At 47.5% G+C, this 18,872-nt stretch overlaps 1 protein-coding gene across 1 annotated transcript in view; it reads left to right on the top strand.

Annotated features, from left to right (window-relative positions):
- LOC115140176 (single-stranded DNA-binding protein 2) overlaps window positions 1-18,872 on the top strand; it is a 130,064-nt gene that overhangs the window by 66,186 nt on the left and 45,006 nt on the right. The window contains exons 3-4 of the mRNA XM_029678355.2: window positions 1,387-1,448; window positions 1,857-1,941. Of these exons, the coding sequence (XP_029534215.1) occupies window positions 1,387-1,448; window positions 1,857-1,941 (147 nt within the window). The remainder of the gene's footprint in view (window positions 1-1,386; window positions 1,449-1,856; window positions 1,942-18,872) is intronic.

Below are 18,872 nucleotides of genomic sequence, written 5' to 3'. Positions count from 1 at the left end.
TGTTTCCTGTCTCTCTGTGCCAGTTCGTCTTGTATGTTCAAGTCAACCAGCGTGTTATTTCCCGTGCTTGTACTTTTCTATTCTCTTTTACTAGTCCTCCCGGTTTTGACCTTAGTCTGTTTTTCTGGACTCCATTCCCTCCTGCCTGACCATTCTGCCTGCCCTGACCTCGAGCCTGCCTGACCATTCTGCCTGCCCTGACCTCGAGCCTGCCTGCCATTCTGTACCTCTGGAACTCTGAACTGGTTTTGACCTTTTGCCTGTCCACGACCATTCTCTTTCCTACCCTTTTGGATTGTTAATAAACATCTTGGTCTCTAACCATCTGCCTCCTGTGTCTGCATCTGGGTCTCGCCTTGTGCCATTATAATCTTGGCCAGGTCACAGTTGTAAATGGCCTTCCTAAACTGGTCTACTTGGTTAAATAAAGGTGAAATAAAAAATTAAATTAAAAAAAAAATTAAAAAATTTAAAAAAATTATTGTGTTACTTAAAATTTGTATTTTTTTTACTTTAGTTTATTTAGTAAATATTTTCTTAACTAAATATTTGTTAAACTGCGTTGTTGGTTAAGGGCTTGTCAGTAAGCGTTTCACGGTAAGGTCTACACCTGTTGTATTCGGCGCATGGACAAATATAATTTGATTTGATAAATCCCTTCAAATGCTAACCTCCCCTGTTATTGTAATGGTGAAAGGTTAGCATGTCTTGGAGGTATGATATTTGTGCGTCATCATTATTAACAATTCATTCAGGATTATCCATAATATTGGTAGCATCCACATTAATGTAGAAGTTTTTAGAAACATTCTATTCTTATTTACAATTAAAGTGACTCCAAAATGACACAATACATTATTTTCCCAAATAATCTGAAACACAAAATAAAATAATCTGAAACAACCAAAACAAATAGCAAATGTAGAGTCACAAGCTTGATGTAATCATTGGGTTCTAGGAATATGGGACCAAATACTCAACTTTTGACTACTTTGATACACATATAAGTGAATTTGTCCCAATACTTTTGGTACCCTGAAATAAAGGGACTATGTACAGAAAGTGCTATAATTTCTAAATGGTTCACCCGATGTGGATGAAAATACCCTCTAATGAAAGATGACAGTCTGCACTTTAAACTCATAGTCATTGTATCATTTCAAATCCAAAGTGTTGGAGCACAGAGTCAAAACAACAGAAAATGTGTCACTCTCCCAATACTTTTGGAGCTCACTGTATATAATGATGTGTATGTGAATTTCCACATAATCTCAAAATACTTGTAGACTTTAGTTTCATGGCATGAATATTACAGTACAATGGAGTCTACACCTATACTTTATACACCTTATCTGAAACCTCTCTGTCTTTCTGTCTCTCTGGTAGATCCGATGGGAGAAGAACATCACATTAGGAGAGCCCCCAGGATTCCTCCACTCTTGGTGGTGGTGAGTACAGTACTACGTCTTCCACTCCATTCCCTCACACTCTCATTTATCTTCATCCTCCTCTCTATTACAACTTGTTGTCAATGACTTGTTGTAAATGACAATGACCTATCAATCGACTTAGCTGGGCCTTAAAATGAATTCAGTTTTCCTTTTTAGATGTTAATGAGAGGGAAGGGAAAGGTGGGGTGCCTAGTCAGTCTGATTGAGAGGTTTCAGGGGGCTGCCTTGTCAGACAGGGGGACCTTGTCCATCCTACTCCTACTCTGAGATCCTCTGTGAATACGGGTCCTGGTAACATTCGGGAAAAATCAGGATGATAACATTAATAATGATAAAGATAATGTTATTTTTGTGTGTTTTTTGCACTTCTGTGTATATAACCTCCCCGCCCTCCCTGTGCTACAGTGTGTTCTGGGACCTGTACTGCGCGGCCCCGGAGAGGAGAGAGACATGTGAACATTCTAGTGAGGCCAAGGCCTTCCATGACTATGTGAGTCACCATCAACATTACCTCACCCCGTCCACAATCACAAGCACTGCTGCCCCACACTGGTGCCTACTGCTGCCCCACACTGGTGCCCCACACTGCTGCCCCACACTGATGCCCCACACTGCTGCCCCACACTGGTGACTACTGCTGCCCCACACTGCTGCCCCACACTGGTGCCTACTGCTGCCCCACACTGGTGCCTACTGCTGCCCCACACTGGTGCCTACTTCTACCCCACACTGGTGCCTACTGCTGCCCCACACTGGTGCCTACTGCTGCCCCACACTGGTGCCTACTGCTGCCCCACACTGCTGCCCCACACTGATGCCCCACACTGCTGCCCCACACTGGTGCCTACTGCTGCCCCACACTGCTGCCCCACACTGGTGCCTACTGCTGCCCCACACTGCTGCCCCACACTGCTGCCCCACACTGGTGCCTACTGCTGCCCCACACTGGTGCATACTGCTGCCCCACACTGGTGCCTACTGCTGCCCCACACTGCTGCCCCACACTGGTGCCTACTGCTGCCCCACACTGGTGCCTACTGCTGCCCCACACTGCTGCCCCACACTGCTGCCCCACACTGGTGCCTACTGCTGCCCCACACTGCTGCCCCACACTGGTGTCTACTGCTGCCCCACACTGGTGCCTACTGGTGCCTACTGCTGCCCCACACTGGTGCCTACTACTACCCCACACTGGTGCCTACTGCTGCCCCAAACTGGTGCCTACTGCTGCCCCACACTGGTGCCTACTACTACCCCACACTGGTGCCTACTACTACCCCACACTGGTTGCCTACTACTACCCCACACTGGGGCCTACTACTACCCCACACTGGTGCCTACTACTACCCCACACTGGTGCCTACTGCTGCCCCACACTGGTGCATACTGCTGCCCCACACTGGTGCCTACTGCTGCCCCACACTGCTGCCCCACACTGGTGCCTACTGCTGCCCCACACTGGTGCCTACTGCTGCCCCACACTGCTGCCCCACACTGCTGCCCCACACTGGTGCCTACTGCTGCCCCACACTGCTGCCCCACACTGGTGCCTACTGCTGCCCCACACTGGTGCCTACTGCTGCCCCACACTGGTGCCTACTGCTGCCCCACACTGGTGCCTACTGCTGCCCCACACTGGTGCCTACTACTACCCCACACTGGTGCCTACTACTACCCCACACTGGGGCCTACTACTACCCCACACTGGTGCCTACTACTACCCCACACTGGTGCCTACTACTACCCCACACTGGTGCCTACTGCTGCCCCACACTGGTGCATACTGCTGCCCCACACTGGTGCCTACTACTACCCCACACTGGGGCCTACTACTACCCCACACTGGTGCCTACTACTACCCCACACTGGTGCCTACTACTACCCCACACTGGTGCCTACTGCTGCCCCACACTGGTGCATACTGCTGCCCCACACTGGTGCCTACTGCTGCCCCACACTGCTGCCCCACACTGGTGCCTACTGCTGCCCCACACTGGTGCCTACTGCTGCCCCACACTGCTGCCCCACACTGCTGCCCCACACTGGTGCCTACTGCTGCCCCACACTGGTGCCTACTGCTGCCCCACACTGGTGCCTACTACTACCCCACACTGGTGCCTACTGCTGCCCCAAACTGGTGCCTACTGCTGCCCCACACTGGTGCCTACTACTACCCCACACTGGGGCCTACTACTACCCCACACTGGTGCCTACTACTACCCCACACTGGTGCCTACTACTACCCCACACTGGTGCCTACTACTACCCCACACTGCTGCCCCACACTGGTGCCTACTGCTGCCCCACACTGGTGCCTACTACTACCCCACACTGGTGCCTACTACTACCCCACACTGCTGCCCCACACTGATGCCTACTACTACCCCACACTGCTGCCCCACACTGGTGCCTACTGCTGCCCCACACTGGTGCCTACTGCTGCCCCACACTGGTGCATACTGCTGCCCCACACTGGTGCCTACTGCTGCCCCACACTGCTGCCCCACACTGGTGCCTACTACTACCCCACACTGGTGCCTACTACTACCCCACACTGCTGCCCCACACTGGTGCCTACTGCTGCCCCACACTGGTGCCTACTACTACCCCACACTGGTGCCTACTACTACCCCACACTGCTGCCCCACACTGATGCCTACTACTACCCCACACTGCTGCCCCACACTGGTGCCTACTGCTGCCCCACACTGGTGCCTACTGCTGCCCCACACTGGTGCCTACTACTACCCCACACTGGTGCCTACTGCTGCCCCAAACTGGTGCCTACTGCTGCCCCACACTGGTGCCTACTACTACCCCACACTGGTGCCTACTACTACCCCACACTGGTGCCTACTGCTGCCCCAAACTGGTGCCTACTGCTGCCCCACACTGGTGCCTACTACTACCCCACACTGGGGCCTACTACTACCCCACACTGGTGCCTACTACCCCCCCACACTGGTGCCTACTACTACCCCACACTGGTGCCTACTACTACCCCACACTGCTGCCCCACACTGGTGCCTACTGCTGCCCCACACTGGTGCCTACTACTACCCCACACTGCTGCCCCACACTGATGCCTACTACTACCCCACACTGCTGCCCCACACTGGTGCCTACTGCTGCCCCACACTGGTGCCTACTGCTGCCCCACACTGCTGCCCCACACTGCTGCCCCACACTGCTGCCCCACACTGGTGCCTACTGCTGCCCCACACTGCTGCCCCACACTGGTGCCTACTGCTGCCCCACACTGGTGCCTACTGCTGCCCCACTGCTGCCCCACACTGCTGCCCCACACTGCTGCCCCACACTGGTGCCTACTGCTGCCCCACACTGGTGCCTACTGCTGCCCCACACTGGTGCCTACTGCTGCCCCACACTGGTGCCTACTGCTGCCCCAAACTGGTGCCTACTGCTGCCCCACACTGGTGCCTACTACTACCCCACACTGGTGCCTACTGCTGCCCCAAACTGGTGCCTACTGCTGCCCCACACTGGTGCCTACTGCTGCCCCAAACTGGTGCCTACTACTAACCCACACTGGTGCCTACTACTACCCCACACTGGTGCCAACCAGTTCTGCCAGTGTTTTTAAATAGATATACAATGGATAGGAGTTGAGCGGCTGGATGTAGGCTAACTTGTGAAGATGAACTTGATGGAAATACTGTGATAATATGTTCTGTGTTGACTATTTTGATGTGGTGTGTTCAGTAAGTATATGTTTACTATGTGATGTGATGTGTTCAGGTAAGTGCTGTCCAGTAACAGTAACGGGGAAAGTCATGTAAGCATATCCAGAGCCTGAGCTCTGTCTCTCTCTCTCTCTGTCTCTCTCTCTCTCTCTGTCTCTCTCTCTGTCTCTCTCTCTCTCTCTCTGTCTCTCTCTGTCTCTCTGTCTCTCTCTCTGTCTCTCTCTCTCTGTCTCTGTCTTTCTCTCTGTCTGACTGTCTCTCTCTCTCTCTCTTCTCTCTCTCTCTCTCTCTCTCTGTCTCTCTCTCTCTCTGTCTGTCTGTCTTTCTCTCTCTCAATTCAATTCAATTCAATTCAAGGGCTTTATTGGCATGGGAAACATGTGTTAACATTGCCAAAGCAAGTGAGGTAGACAACATACAAAGTGAATATATAAAGTGAAAAACAACAAAAATTAACAGTAAACATTACACATACAGAAGTTTCAAAACAGTAAAGACATTACAAATGTCATATTATATATATATATACAATGTACAAATAGTTAAAGGACACAAGATAAAATGAATAAGCATAAATATGGGTTGTATTTACAATGGTGTTTGTTCTTCACTGGTTGCCCTTTTCTCGTGGCAACAGGTCACAAATCTTGCTGCTGTGATGGCACACTGTGGAATTTCACCCAAAAGATATGGGAGTTTTTCAAAATTGGATTTGTTTTCGAATTCTTTGTGGATCTGTGTAATCTGGGGGAAATATGTCTCTCTAATTTGGTCATACATTGGGCAGGAGGTTAGGAAGTGCAGCTCAGTTTCCACCTCATTTTGTGGGCAGTGAGCACATAGCCTGTCTTCTCTTGAGAGCCATGTCTGCCTACGGCGGCCTTTCTCAATAGCAAGGCTATGCTCACTGAGTCTGTACATAGTCAAAGCTTTCCTTAATTTTGGGTCAGTCACAGTGGTCAGGTATTCTGCCGCTGTGTACTCTCTGTGTAGGGCCAAATAGCATTCTAGTTTGCTCTGTTTTTTTGTTAATTCTTTCCAATGTGTTAAGTAATTATCTTTTTGTTTTCTCATGGGGCTCTGTAGGGTGTGTTTGTGTTTGTGAACAGAGCCCCAGGACCAGCTTGCTTAGGGGACTCTTCTCCAGGTTCATCTCTCTGTAGGTGATGGCTTTGTTATGGAAGGTTTGTGAATCGCTTCCTTTTAGGTGGTTGTAGAATTTAACGGCTCTTTTCTGGATTTTGATAATTAGTGGGTATCGGCCTAATTCTGCTCTGCATGCATTATTTGGTGTTTTACGTTGTACACGGAGGATATTTTTGCAGAATTCTGCGTGCAGAGTCTCAATTTGGTGTTTGTCCCATTTTGTGAAGTCTTGGTTGGTGAGCGGACCCCAGACCTCACAACCATAAAGGGCAATGGGCTCTATGACTGATTCAAGTATTTTTAGCCAAATCCTAATTGGTATGTTGAAATTTATGTTTCTTTTGATGGCATAGAATGCCCTTCTTGCCTTGTCTCTCAGATCGTTCACAGCTTTGTGGAAGTTACCTGTGGCGCTGATGTTTAGGCCAAGGTATGTATAGTTTTTGTGTGCTCTAGGGCAACAGTGTCTAGATGGAATTTGTATTTGTGGTCCTGGTGACTGGACCTTTTTGGAACACCATTATTTTGGTCTTACTGAGATTTACTGTCAGGGCCCAGGTCTGACAGAATCTGTGCATAAGATTTAGGTGCTGCTGTAGGCCCTCCTTGGTTGGTGACAGAAGCACCAGATCATCAGCAAACAGCAGACATTTGACTTCGGATTCTAGCAGGGGGAGGCCGGGTGCTGCAGACTTTTCTAGTGCCCGCGCCAATTCGTTGATATATATGTTGAAGAGGGTGGGGCTTAAGCTGCATCCCTGTCTAACCCCACGACCCTGTGTGAAGAAATGTGTGTGTTTTTTGCCAATTTTAACCGCACACTTGTTGTTTGTGTACATGGATTTTATAATGTCGTATGTTTTACCCCCAACACCACTTTCCATCAGTTTGTATAGCAGACCCTCATGCCAGATTGAGTCGAATGCTTTTTTGAAATCAACAAAGCATGAGAAGACTTTGCCTTTGTTTTGGTTTGTTTGGTTGTCAATTAGGGTGTGCAGGGTGAATACATGGTCTGTTGTACGGTAATTTGGTAAAAAGCCAATTTGACATTTGCTCAGGACATTGTTTTCATTGAGGAAATGTACGAGTCTGCTGTTAATAATAATGCAGAGGATTTTCCCAAGGTTACTGTTGACACATATTCCACGGTAGTTATTGGGGTCAAATTTGTCTCCACTTTTGTGGATTAGGGTGATCAGTCCTTGGTTCCAAATATTGGGGAAGATGCCAGAGCTAAGTATGATGTTAAATAAAGAGTTTTAGTATAGCCAATTGGAATTTGTTGTCTGTATATTTGATCATTTCATTGAGGATACCATCGACACCACAGGCCTTTTTGGGTTGAAGGGTTTTTATTTTGTCCTGTAACTCATTCAATGTAATTGGAGAATCCAGTGGGTTCTGGTAGTCTTTAATAGTTGATTCTAAGATCTGTATTTGATCATGTATATGTTTTTGCTCTTTGTTCTTTGTTATAGAACCAAAAAGATTGGAGAAGTGGTTTACCCATACATCTCCATTTTGGATAGATAATTCTTCGTGTTGTTGTTTGTTTAGTGTTTTCCAATTTTCCCAGAAGTGGTTAGAGTCTATGGATTCTTCAATTGCATTGAGCTGATTTCTGACATGCTGTTCCTTCTTTTCCGTAGTGTATTTCTGTATTGTTTTAGTGATTCACCATAGTGAAGGCGTAGACTCAGGTTTTCCGGGTCTCTATGTTTTTGGTTGGACAGGTTTCTCAATTTCTTTCTTAGATTTTTGCATTCTTCATCAAACCATTTGTCATTATTGTTAATTTTCTTCGGTTTTCTATTTGAGATTTTTAGATTTGATAGGGAAGCTGAGAGGTCAAATATACTGTTAAGATTTTCTACTGCCAGGTTTACACCTTCACTATTACAGTGGAACGTTTTACCCAGGAAATTGTCTAAAAGGGATTGAATTTGTTGTTGCCTAATTGTTTTTGGTAGGTTTCCAAACTGCATTCCTTCCATCTATAGCATTTCTTAATGTTACTCAGTTCCTTTGGCTTTGATGCCTCATGATTGAGTATTGCTCTGTTTAAGTAGACTGTGATTTTGCTGTGGTCTGATAGGGGTGTCAGTGGGCTGACTGTGAACGCTCTGAGAGATTCTGGGTTGAGGTCAGTGATAAAGTAGTCTACAGTACTACTGCCAAGAGATGAGCTATAGGTGTACCTACCATAGGAGTCCCCTCGAAGCCTACCGTTGACTATGTACATACCCAGCGTGCGACAGAGTTGCAGGAGTTGTGAACCGTTTTTGTTGGTTATGTTGTCATAGTTGTGCCTAGGGGGGCATATGTGGGAGGGGATGCTGTCACCTCCAGGCAGATATTTGTCCCCCTGTGTGCTGAGGGTGTCAGGTTCTTGTCCGGTTCTGGCATTTAGGTCGCCACAGACTAATACATGTCCCTGGGCCTGGAAATGATTGATTTCGCCCTCCAGGATGGAGAAGCTGTCTTCATTAAAATATGGGGATTCTAGTGGGGGATATAGGTAGCACACAGGAGGACATTTTTCTCTGTTAGGATAATTTCCTTTTGAATTTCTAGCCAAATGTAGAATGTTCCTGTTTTGATTAATTTAATGGAGTGAGTTAGGTCTGCTCTATACCAAATTAGCATACCCCCTGAGTCCCTTCCTGTTTCACACCTGGTAGTTTGGTGGATGGGACTACCAGCTCTCTGTAACCTAGAGGGCAACCAGTGGGTCTGTCTCCTCTATACCAGGTTTCTTGCAGGATGACAATGTCTGTGTTACCGATTTCTTTGGTGAAGTCCGGGTTTCTGCTCTTCAGGCCAAAGGCAGATGACCTCAGGCCTTGGATATTCCAGGATGATATAGTGAATGCTTTTTGTTCCATAGAGTGTCCAATGTTGTTGGTCGTGGTTTGGCCTCAGGCCAGTAAGTGTTAGCAGAGCCTGCTGAGCATCTGGTACATGCCATTGGCTTGGGCGAGTGTGAGAGTGGGGGTTGGGACTGTTTGCCCGCTCACTACCTGGGCGTATGTGTGGCTTCCATGTTGAGGCCCTCTTTGCGGGGGTGGGGTGCATGGGGTGGGCAGGAGTGGCATAGGTCTGATCTGAGGGGGCCTAAATGGGGTGTGGGCATGGTTGACGTGGGGGTGTTGATTGGTTGGGGTGGGGGTGTGGATGTGTCTGGGTGTGCGGTGGTCTGGATGTAATTCCTCTTGGCGTGGGTCCTCTATGTGTAGGTCCAGGGGGGGGTCCTGCAGGTCTGGGAGGGTGTCTCGCCGGTCTGGGTGGGGTGTCTATTGATCTGTTGCTCCTGTGTGAAGTGTTGGGGATACGTTTGAGAGCGGTGTCCTTTAGAGTTCGGGCAAAGGTGGGCACTGCTGCCTTGTAGAGGTGGACCTGGTCATAGAGGCTGTTCAAGTCCAGGGTGGAGTGGTGGGCCAGGAAAACATTTGGTTTTGAGGCACAGTCACGGGAAATACTTGCATTTACCCGCTGTATTGTGGCAGGGTGGAAGTCTTTTCGTGGTAGCAGGGTGGAGATAACCACTTGTGCGTTGGGGAAAGTAGAAGAAGCCTTTTCAATCACTCCCTTCAGTGCTGTGGCCACTCTTTCTTGCTGTGCTCTCAGGTCGTTTGTGCCTGTGTGTATTATTATGTGGCTGGGTGACCCTAGTTTGGCCTCAGACAGAAGGTCTAGGGCGCTGGGTGTTTGGACACCAGAGTTTAGACACACTGTGTTTGGGAAAAGTTTTTTTTCTTCTATATATTTCCCATTTGAGTCCATAAGTAGTACAATCTGTGTCTTGTGTTTGTCCTCAGTGGGTGTGGGGGGGTTGTCAGAAGGGCTATCAGGCAGGCTGACAGGGGGGGTGCTCAGAGGGGGTGAGAGCCGCTGGGCTTGGGGTTCTTCATTTGTCTGTTCTGCTGTGATGTCGACTCTATGGTCAGGGTCTGGTGTGGACTGTTCTGCTGTGGTGTCGAGACTTTTGTTGGGTGCTGAGGTGGGCTGTTCTGCTGGCTTCTCTGTGGGGGTGGCCACCTCTCTAGTGGGTTGTTCTCTGTCGCACGCCGTCCCCCTCAACCTCTCCTCCATCCCCCTCACCCTCTCCTCCATCCCCCTCAACCTCTCCTCCATCCCCCTCAACCTCTCCTCCACCAGCAGTCTGACACTCTCCTCTAGTGCTCTGTTCTGCTCCTCTTTCTCCTGTTGTATTTGTCTCACCACTGTCCAAAGTGCAGATATGTCTCTGTCCACCTCCAGCTCTCCGGGTCTGGTTAAGGGGCTGTTGTTGTGCTGGACTGTTGTCTGGGTCTGTGCTGACTGAAGTGTAATCACCTGCTGTTCCAGCTCCACCTGCCTTATCTCCAGCTGGGTGAATTTGTCCTTCATTTCAATGAGGAGTGGTAATCTGTGCTGGGATGTTGACTCTCTGCTGGGGTTGCTCGTCTGTGGGGTTACATAATGAAGAGGTCTGGTCTGACCCGCTCGGTGTGGGGGTATCTTTATCAAGGGAGAGCTTCTCCTGCTGGGCTAATTCTTTGATTAGGTGAAAGTCCAGCTGAAACTGTTTGTGATTACCCTGTGCCATTACTGTTCCGGACTTATAGATATTTATATTACTTGACTCAGAGTCCTCGTTATCAAGTATTCTGAGTTTCCACCCCTCGTTAATCCCCGCTCTCATAACAAGGGGGTAGTGTGCTAATATAGCACTGTGCCATGCCAGGGGATGGTTTGTGTGGAAGATAAGGTTGCTGATGTTCCCATTTTTGTAATAGTCAGCAAAAAGTGTCTCTTGATTTTCCATAAGGAGCTTCATTTTGTAATCTTTTCTTGCCTTATTATTCTTTACATGCACAGGGTACTGTATTTTAATTACCTCTGAACAGCAGGAGGGAGCTTCTAAGGCCTCTCCATTTGGTTGGGGTAGACTGTGTGACTCTCCTGCCATTGTTGGGCTAATGGGCTTTGACACCTCTCACTTGACACGTCGGTGCTAGTTGAAGCTGTATCAAGCTTGGCAGAATTATGTTAGAATTCAGTCCTTATAAAGTAATGTTGTGTATTTCTTCTATCTCTCTATAGTGCTGTTTCTTGTATTATGGTCTCTTGTTTCTTTAGAGGTTTCACTTTGTTGTCCTTTTTCTTTTCCTTTTTCTTCTGTCCTTATTTTGTCTTCCTTTCTTCTGTTAACTAGATATTTTTTGTTGTTATTCTTTGTAAGCTAGCTAGCTTCTTCCAGGAGAGTCCCTAGCAACTGCTTAGCAACAATTAAACAATTCAGCTAGCAATTCAGCTAGCTAAGATAACTGTGCAATTTTATGAAAAATAGTTACTTTTTCAAAAGCCTGTCTTTTTGGTTTGTTCCTTGTTTGGTCTTCTATTGAGTCTTGCAGTTTTCTCTTGATTTTTTTGATGTACTTCACTCTAAAAAAACATTTAAATCTCAATATATACAGGAGCTCATTTTTCAGCAGCTGCTCAATTTGGAACTCCGGAACTTCTCTCTCTCTCTGTCTCTCTCTCTCTCTCTCTGTCTGTCTTTCTCTCTCTCTCTCTCTCTCTGTCTCTCTCTCTCTCTGTCTCTCTCTCTCTCTCTCTGTCTCTCTCACTCCAGAGCGAATGGAGTCGGAGGGGTCTCCTGCTTTTTGATGTTGTTGTTCTCTCTCTGTAGCCAGACTGACTCATCAGATTTTGTGTGGCGTGGCTTATTGAGACGCATTGTTGGGAGTGCACAGGTTGTAGCTTTCTGCTTACCCCAGCAGGGTTCTCTTCTCTCTCTGTCTCTCTCACCCCCCCACATAACCCTCTCACTTTGGGTTTAGCAACTGCAGAGGGGGGAGAGAAAGGAGAGAGAATGGTAGTTGGAGGTGGGGGAACGGTGCACAAGGTGTGAGGTGGAGTGTGTAGAAGAGAGATGTGTGTGCTTGCATGCGTGTGCATGTGTGTGTGAGGTGCAGTGCGGGTGAAGTCAGATGATGCTGCTGATGCTGGTGATGATGATGTGTGTGATGAATAGGCTCCTGGGGAATGAGGCAGCAGCGCTATGATGATGTCATCCTGGCTCTGGGGAAAGGAGCTGGAGGGCGGCCCAACCTCTGAGCCCTGAGACAGAGAGGGGCCGGGGGTGGGGAGTGAGGAATGGAAAGAGAGGGGGAGAGAGAAAGAGGTGGGAGTTGGAGAGTGGGGGATGGAAAGGGAGAGAGGGAGAGAGAGAAAGTGAGAAAGAAAGAAAGAAAGTAAGAAAGAGAAAGAAAGAAAGAAAGAAAGAAAGAAAGAGAGAAAGAAAGGAAGGAAGGAAGGAAGGAAGGAAGGAAGGAAGGAAGGAAGGAAGGAAGGAAGGAAGGAAGGAAGGAAGGAGAGGTGGAGCTGGACAGAGGCAGCGTGAATCAGAGGCACAGAGAAAGGAAGGAATGGAAGGAGTCTCACCTTGCTTAGTCCCTGTTCATCCTGCCTCTTCTAAATCGTACTGGTAACAACCCCACTCACAGTTTGACGACTCATACTGAATGTAATTCCACTGCTCTATCTATCAATACATACATTCAGTCTGAGACTGCCATCGTATAAGGCCTTTCTGCTGACGTCAAAGTGAGGGGTGTTGTACAAAACAAGTCATCAGCGATTGGATCGTCTCTAACCAATCAGTATCAAAGCCAATTACTATTTCCAAAACACCACTTTACCCACGTGTGTTCAGTCTCTGGCCCAACCCATCGTTTTCTGGAGCCAATCAGAACGGTTTGAATGTGTTTGCATTCGAGAAGTGGTCGGGGAGGAGATCAAATCCAGACACATAGTGGGCGTGGCATTTGGCCTGAGCGATGTGGATGGGTGTCCGCGTGCCTGTGTGTGTGTATTTGCATGTGAGCTTGCGTGCATGTGCGCGTGTGTGTGGTTGCGTGCGTGCGTGTGGTTGTGTGCGTGCGCGTGTGATTGAGTGTGCACGTTTATGTATAAACATTATGTGTCTGACTTGAGCCAGTATTCCAGGAACACCCGGGGAAAGTGAGGGATGAAAAGAGTGATGAATGAAGTGAAGAGTCCTGCTGTATTGATTTCCATCTTCAGCCTGGGCTTTTCAGCCAGGGAAACAGCGTTTACAGTTCTGCTAAGTGCTTTTTCAATTGCTTTCTCCATGCTAAATGAGCAAATTCCATTTGAGGAGGGAAGTGGAATCATCAAAACAAGCTATGTTTACATTATTTTCTCTTGCAAATTGACCAATTAGAAACTAAGTCACATAATATTATTTTCTGTCTAAGACTTCGATCCATGGAGGTCAATGAGATTGTTCCTGACGCTGTTATGAGAGGTTGGAAGGTAGCAGAGAAGACGGATGGCTCTCACTATCATGTGGGAACGTCTTCACAAGGCACCACTCATCTAGCTGATTTATATACATTTCTTATCATGTTAATCCCCTTTTTGAGACAACGGTGTGTTGTTGTTCTGCCTTCTTGATATCTCATTTATTTGTGATCACATGGAGTTGAACACAAACACGAGCAAATGAATCAGGATGGAAAGAGTCATGCCAGCATGAAATTACTTGTAAGACCTATGAAAGCAACTCAAGCATGTTAACAAATCTAATATAAAAAAACAGACATTTAAACACTCTGGTTTCTTATTAAAGAATTCCACATTTTACAAAGGGGGTGTGCGTGTGCATGTGGTAGTCTACGGTAGAGAGGCTGTACACTGAGTGTACAAAACATTAGGAACACCTGCTCTTTCCATGATATAGACTGACTAGGTGAATCCAGGTGAAAGCTATGATCCCTTATTGATGTCACTTGTTAAATCCACTTCAATCAGTGTAGATGAAGGGGAGGAGACTGGTTAAAGAAGTATTTTTAAGCCTTGAGACAATTGAGACATGGATTGTGTATGTGTGTCATTCAGAGGGTGAATGGGCAAGATGAAAGATTTAAGTGCCTTTAAACAGGGTATGGTAGTAGGTGCCAGGCACCGGTTTGTGTCAAGAACTACAACGCTGCTGGCTTTTTCACTCTCAACAGTTTCCCACAACTGTGGGAAGCATTGGAGTCAACATGGGCCAGCATCCCTGTGGAACGCTTTCAACACCTTGTAGAGTCCATGCCCCGGCAAATTGAAGCTGTTCTGAGGGCAACAGGGGAGGTGCAACTCAATATTAGGAAGGTGTTCCTAATGTTTGGAATACTTAATGTCTGTGTACAGTATACAGGGTTCCGTAGCTGTTTGTTGCTAACATGTTGTGCAATTGTGACCCTAACTGTATGTATAAATATGTTGCTCTATTTGTGTGTGTGTGTGTGTGTGTGTGTGTGTGTGTGTGCGTGCGTGCGTGTGTGTGCGTCTGAATGGGGTGTTTATCTACCATAAAAGGCTGTTTCTCAGCCAGACAAGAACAAGTGCCAATCAGGCTGCAAGGCGAGGTTATGCGCTGCGGTGCAGTGGGGAGCCTGCCTGTGGTATCACTGAGAGAGGGGAGGATGTCAGCTCTGACACTATGCTCTTAGGGGGAGAGCAGATCAAGCACAAGGCTAGCTCCTCAGACGAACTGATCTCTCTGGAAGTACAAGATCTCTCACACATACAGTTGAAGTCGGAAGTTTACATACAACTTAGCAAAATACATTTAAAATCAGTTTTTCACAATTCCTGACATTTAAAGTACAAATTCCCTGCCCTCGGTCAGTTAGGATCACCACTTGATTTTAAGAATGTGAAATGTCAGAATAATAGTAGAGAGAATTATTTATTTCAGCTTGTATTTCTTTCATCACATTCCCAGTGGGTCAGTTTGGTAGCATTGCCTTTATATTGTTTAACTTGGGTCAAATGTTTCGGGTAGCCTTCCACAAGCTTCCCACAATAAGTTGGGTGAATTTTCGCCCATTCCTCCTGACAGAGCTGGTGTACTGTAACTGAGTCAGGTTTGTAGGCCTCCTTGCTCGCACACGCTTTTTCAGTTCTGCCCACCAATTGTCTACAGGATTGAGGGCTTTGTGATGGCCACTCCAATACCTTGACTTTGTTGTCCTTCAGCCATTTTGCCACAACTTTGGAAGTATGCTTGGGGTCATTGTCCATTTGGAAGACCCATTTGCAACCAAGCTTTAACTTCCTGACTGAGATGTTGCTTCAATATATCCACATAATTTTCCTCCCTCATGATGCCATCTATTTTGTGAAGTGCACCAGTCCTTCCTGCAGCAAAGCACCCCTACAACATGATGCTGCCACCGCCGTGCTTCACGGTTGGGATGGTGTTCTTTGGCTTGCAAGTCTCCCCCTTTTTCCTCCAAACATAATGATTGTCATTATGGCCAAACAGCTCTATTTTTGTTTCATCAAACCAGAGGACATTTCTCCAAAAGTATGATATTTGTCCCCATGTGCACTTGCAAAACGTAGTCTGGCTTTTTAATGGCAGTTTTGGAGTAGTGGCTTCTTCCTTGCTGAGCGGCCTTTCAGGTTATGTCGATATAGGACTCGTTTTACTGTGGATATAGATACTTTTGTACCTGTTTCCTCCAGCATGTTCACAAGGTCCTTTGCTGTTGTTCTGGGATTGATTTGCACTTTTCGCACCAAAGTGCGTTTATCTCTAAGAGACAGAACGCGTCTCCTTCCTGAGCGGTATGACAGCTGCGTGGTCCCATGGTGTTTATACTTGCATACTATTGTTTGTACAGATGAATGTGGTACTTCAGGAGTTTGGAAATTGCTCCCAAGGATGAACCAGACTTGTGGAGGTCTAAAAAAACATTTCTGAGGTCTTGGCTGATTTCTTTTGATTTTCCCATGATGTCAAGCAAAGAGGCACAGAGTTTGAAGGTAGGCCTTGAAATACAACCACAGGTACACCTCCAATTGACTCAAATGATGTCAATTACCCTATCCGAAGCTTCTAAAGCCATAACATCGTTTTCTGGAATTTTCCAAGCTGTTTAAAGGCACAGTCAACTGTATGTAAAGTGTATGTAAAGTTTTGACCCACTGGAATTGTGATACAGTGAATTATAAGTGAAATAATCTGTCTGTAAACAATTGTTGGAAAACATTACTTGTGTCATGCACAAAGTAGATGTCCTAACCAACGTGCCAAAACTACAGTTTGTTAACAATACATTTGTGGAGTGCTTGAAAAACTAGTTTTAATGACTCCAACCTAAGTGTATGTAAACTTCCGACTTCAACTGTACATACACACTCATTTATTCATGCTCAGACACGTACATACACACATGCATATTCAATCAACTCCATACTTCTATCCCCCTTTCTCTCGACTCACTCCCCCCCCCACCCACCCACACACACACACACAAACACAGACACACACACACAGAGGCAGGTATGTTTTTTTGGCCTCTGGCAGGGATCCAGGGACAGTAGGGTGTGGTAGCTGAACACAAGGGTTTGGTCTGCTCTGTTTAACTGAAAACACCCTAGTCCTGATATGACCCTGTCCTCTACACACCCACACACGCACACACACACACACACACACACACCACACACACACACACGCACGCACACACACACACACACACATACACACACACACACACTCACTCACACAATGAGGGCGTGCGTGCGCATGCGCATATGTATGTGTGTGTGTGGTCCCCTTTGGCCCTAAAGCTGGCTGTTTACCTGCCTGTTAGTACAAGCCTACCAGAGTGCATTTCTGTGGCTTTGATGACCTCATCACCTTATTACATTCTCCCATCATGACATCACAGGGTACTTACCAGGACACAATGTACTTAGAAAGAGCAAACACATGTATATATACTCACACCTTTCACATACACACTGCATACACACACATCACATACTGTGTATACGGTATACATACATCTAAAGATGTTCCGTTTGTAAACAATTAATTGTCTTCCATGATTGCCTGTCAGCATTGAAGAGAGTGATTTTTCATCTATTTTTCTGGGCAGGATAAATGTGTGCTTGTGTGTTAACTTTTTGTATATGTATATCACATAAACACATTATAGGGACAGACTTTCTTGGATCTCCTGGCTCAGAGTACATTGGACCAGTGGGGATGGAGGAGATGGTGGAGTGGGGGGTCGGAGGGACCCCCAGTCTGTTTCCAGGGCAACAGAGCCCTTCTTCACTCCCATATTCTCCTGTTTTTAAACCAAACTGAGGAGCAGTGTTGGGGGTGACTCATAGCAGCATCATCGCCATGGAGATGTGAAGAGAGAGGGAAAAGGGAGAGAAAGTGAGATAGAAGAGGGAGCGATGGCGAGAGAGAGAAGAGGGAGAGAGAAGTAGACAGAGGGAGTTTGCATGCGAGCAGATATGGAGATGTTTTTACTAGTTTAGTAAAAATGCAAATGAGAATGTGATTGTCATGCTAACGTTGAGAGTAGTTCACAGACCATAGCAGAGATGTTACCTGAAGACCTGATCCGTTTACCACTGTCTACTACTTTATGAATTTCATATAATGTTAAACACTAACTTCTCCCTACAGTAACTAATCAACTCTGCTCATGTATTGTTTTCTCTCGGTCTGCCTTTCACCCTCTCAACAGACAGACACTTTTAAGCTGCGTCTTCAGATAAACCACAACCTCTATTTCCCCTCCCCCTCGCACTCTCTCGCTCTCTCTCTGTCTCTCTCTCTCTCTCTCTCTCTGTCTCTCATTCTCTCGCTTTCTCTCTCTCTCTGTCTCTCATTCTCTCTCGCTCTCTCTCTCTCGCTCTCTCTCGCTCACTCTCTCTGTCTCTCATTCTCTCGCGCTCTCTCTGTCTCTCACACTCTCTCGCGCTCTCTCTCTCTCTCTCTCTCTCTCTCTCTCTCTCTCTCTCTCTCTCTCTCTCTCTCTCACGCTCTCTCTCGCTCTCTCTCAAGCACTCTCTCTCCCTCTTCCTTATAGTTTCCCTAATTTATCCCTCTCTCTCTTTGTCTCTTTTCCTAACACTTTATCTCCTCTCTCTCTTTCACTCCTCTCACTCTCTCTTCTCCTTTTCTCCCTCCTCTCTCCCTCTCCCTCTGTGGTCTGTTTCACTATCATGCCTGAAGTCTAGTAGTCTCCAGGAGTGTATTTTCCGCTACCATGTCATGCTGGGTCATGTCACATGTGTGTTTGGACATGTCGGGGAGGCGTGTGTGCTCAGAAGCTCAGGAGAGGGTTAGGGTGAGAGGGAGGGCAGGGTGGAAGACAGGGCAGAGGTGGGCTGGGGTGAGAGGGAGGGCAGGGTGGAAGACAGGGCAGAGATGTGCTGGGGTGAGAGGGAGGGCAGGGTGGAAGACAGGCCAGAGGTGGGCTGGGGTGAGAGGGAGGGCAGGGTGGAGGACAGGCCAGAGATGGGCTGGGGTGAGAGGGAGGGCAGGGTGGAGGACAGGCCAGAGGTGGGCTGGGGTGAGAGGGGGGGCAGGGTGGAAGACAGGGCATAGGTGGGCTGGGGTGAGAGGGAGGGCAGGGTGGAGACAGGCCAGAGGTGGGCTGGGGTGAGAGGGAGGGCAGGGTGGAGGACAGGCCAGAGATGGGCTGGGGTGAGAGGGAGGGCAGGGTGGAGGACAGGCCAGAGGTGGGCTGGGGTG

The sequence above is a fragment of the Oncorhynchus nerka genome, linkage group LG13 (genome assembly GCF_034236695.1).
Source record: "Oncorhynchus nerka isolate Pitt River linkage group LG13, Oner_Uvic_2.0, whole genome shotgun sequence".
NCBI classification, from domain to species: Eukaryota; Metazoa; Chordata; class Actinopteri; order Salmoniformes; family Salmonidae; genus Oncorhynchus; species Oncorhynchus nerka.
This window is presented reverse-complemented; position numbering and strand designations above follow the sequence as displayed.